At 59.2% G+C, this 794-nt stretch overlaps 1 protein-coding gene across 1 annotated transcript; it reads left to right on the top strand.

The window, feature by feature from the left end:
• Position 1: 1 nt before the first annotated feature.
• Positions 2–593, top strand: LOC119588392 (the record flags this gene model as incomplete). Its single annotated transcript, XM_037937072.1, is given in 1 exon segment — positions 2–593. A coding segment is annotated over 1 exon segment (592 nt), but the record flags the coding sequence as incomplete, so codon positions are not given.
• Between the last annotated feature and the right edge of the window lie 201 nt (positions 594–794).

The following is a 794-nucleotide window of genomic DNA, read 5'->3' as shown; positions in this document are numbered from 1 at the left end:
GCTTCAACCTCCGCCGCAACAAGATCCTCTCCATCCGGCGCTCCAAGATCTCCAACAAGTTCTCCTCCATCGGGAAGCTGCGCCACAGGAAGCGGTGCCACAAGTGCAAGCCTCGCAGCCACAGGTCCTCCTCCACGTGCATGGACCCCGCGTGCGGCCTTGACGGCGACTGGGACGACAAGCTGTCCCCCTACAGCAGCGTCAAGACGCAGTCCACCCAGTGCACAGACGACTGCAAGGGCGCGTGCACGTGCAAGTGCGACGACGTCAAGTGCTGCGACAAGGACTCCAAGGAGGAGGTGAAGGTGGTGAGCTTCATCGAGATCGAGTCCGACGGGAAGGCGATGGGCAACGACAACCACGCCTTCGAGGGCGACGGCGGCCGCTGCGACGGCACCATCAACCGGTGCAGCTTTCTCAACAAGTACCGCAAGAGGCTCATGGAGATCCAGAAGGAGGAGGAGGAGAGAGTCGCCAAGAGCAAGCTCCTGAAGACCTCCCAGGGGCTGACGAAGAGCACCAGCACCACGGGGCTGCCCGAGCACGCCGTCTCCAACACCTCCGCGACGCAGATGCCAGACACAGACAGGTAGGCGCCCATTTCGTCCCCAGTGGATCCCGATAATCCAGATCCAAGCGCAGCAAACGAGGCGGGTCGTTTAACCAGCCGGGCATGAAAAACTTATGAAATCCGGCATTGTTAACATGATATGGTGTTGCAGGGTCGTAAACGGACAGTAGGCAGTGGCATGCAACAAAATTCCAGGGGGGACTAAGTTAATATTCTGTTTCTT

The sequence above is a fragment of the Penaeus monodon genome, chromosome 23, assembly GCF_015228065.2.
Source record: "Penaeus monodon isolate SGIC_2016 chromosome 23, NSTDA_Pmon_1, whole genome shotgun sequence".
Classification (NCBI taxonomy): Eukaryota; Metazoa; Arthropoda; class Malacostraca; order Decapoda; family Penaeidae; genus Penaeus; species Penaeus monodon.
This window is presented reverse-complemented; position numbering and strand designations above follow the sequence as displayed.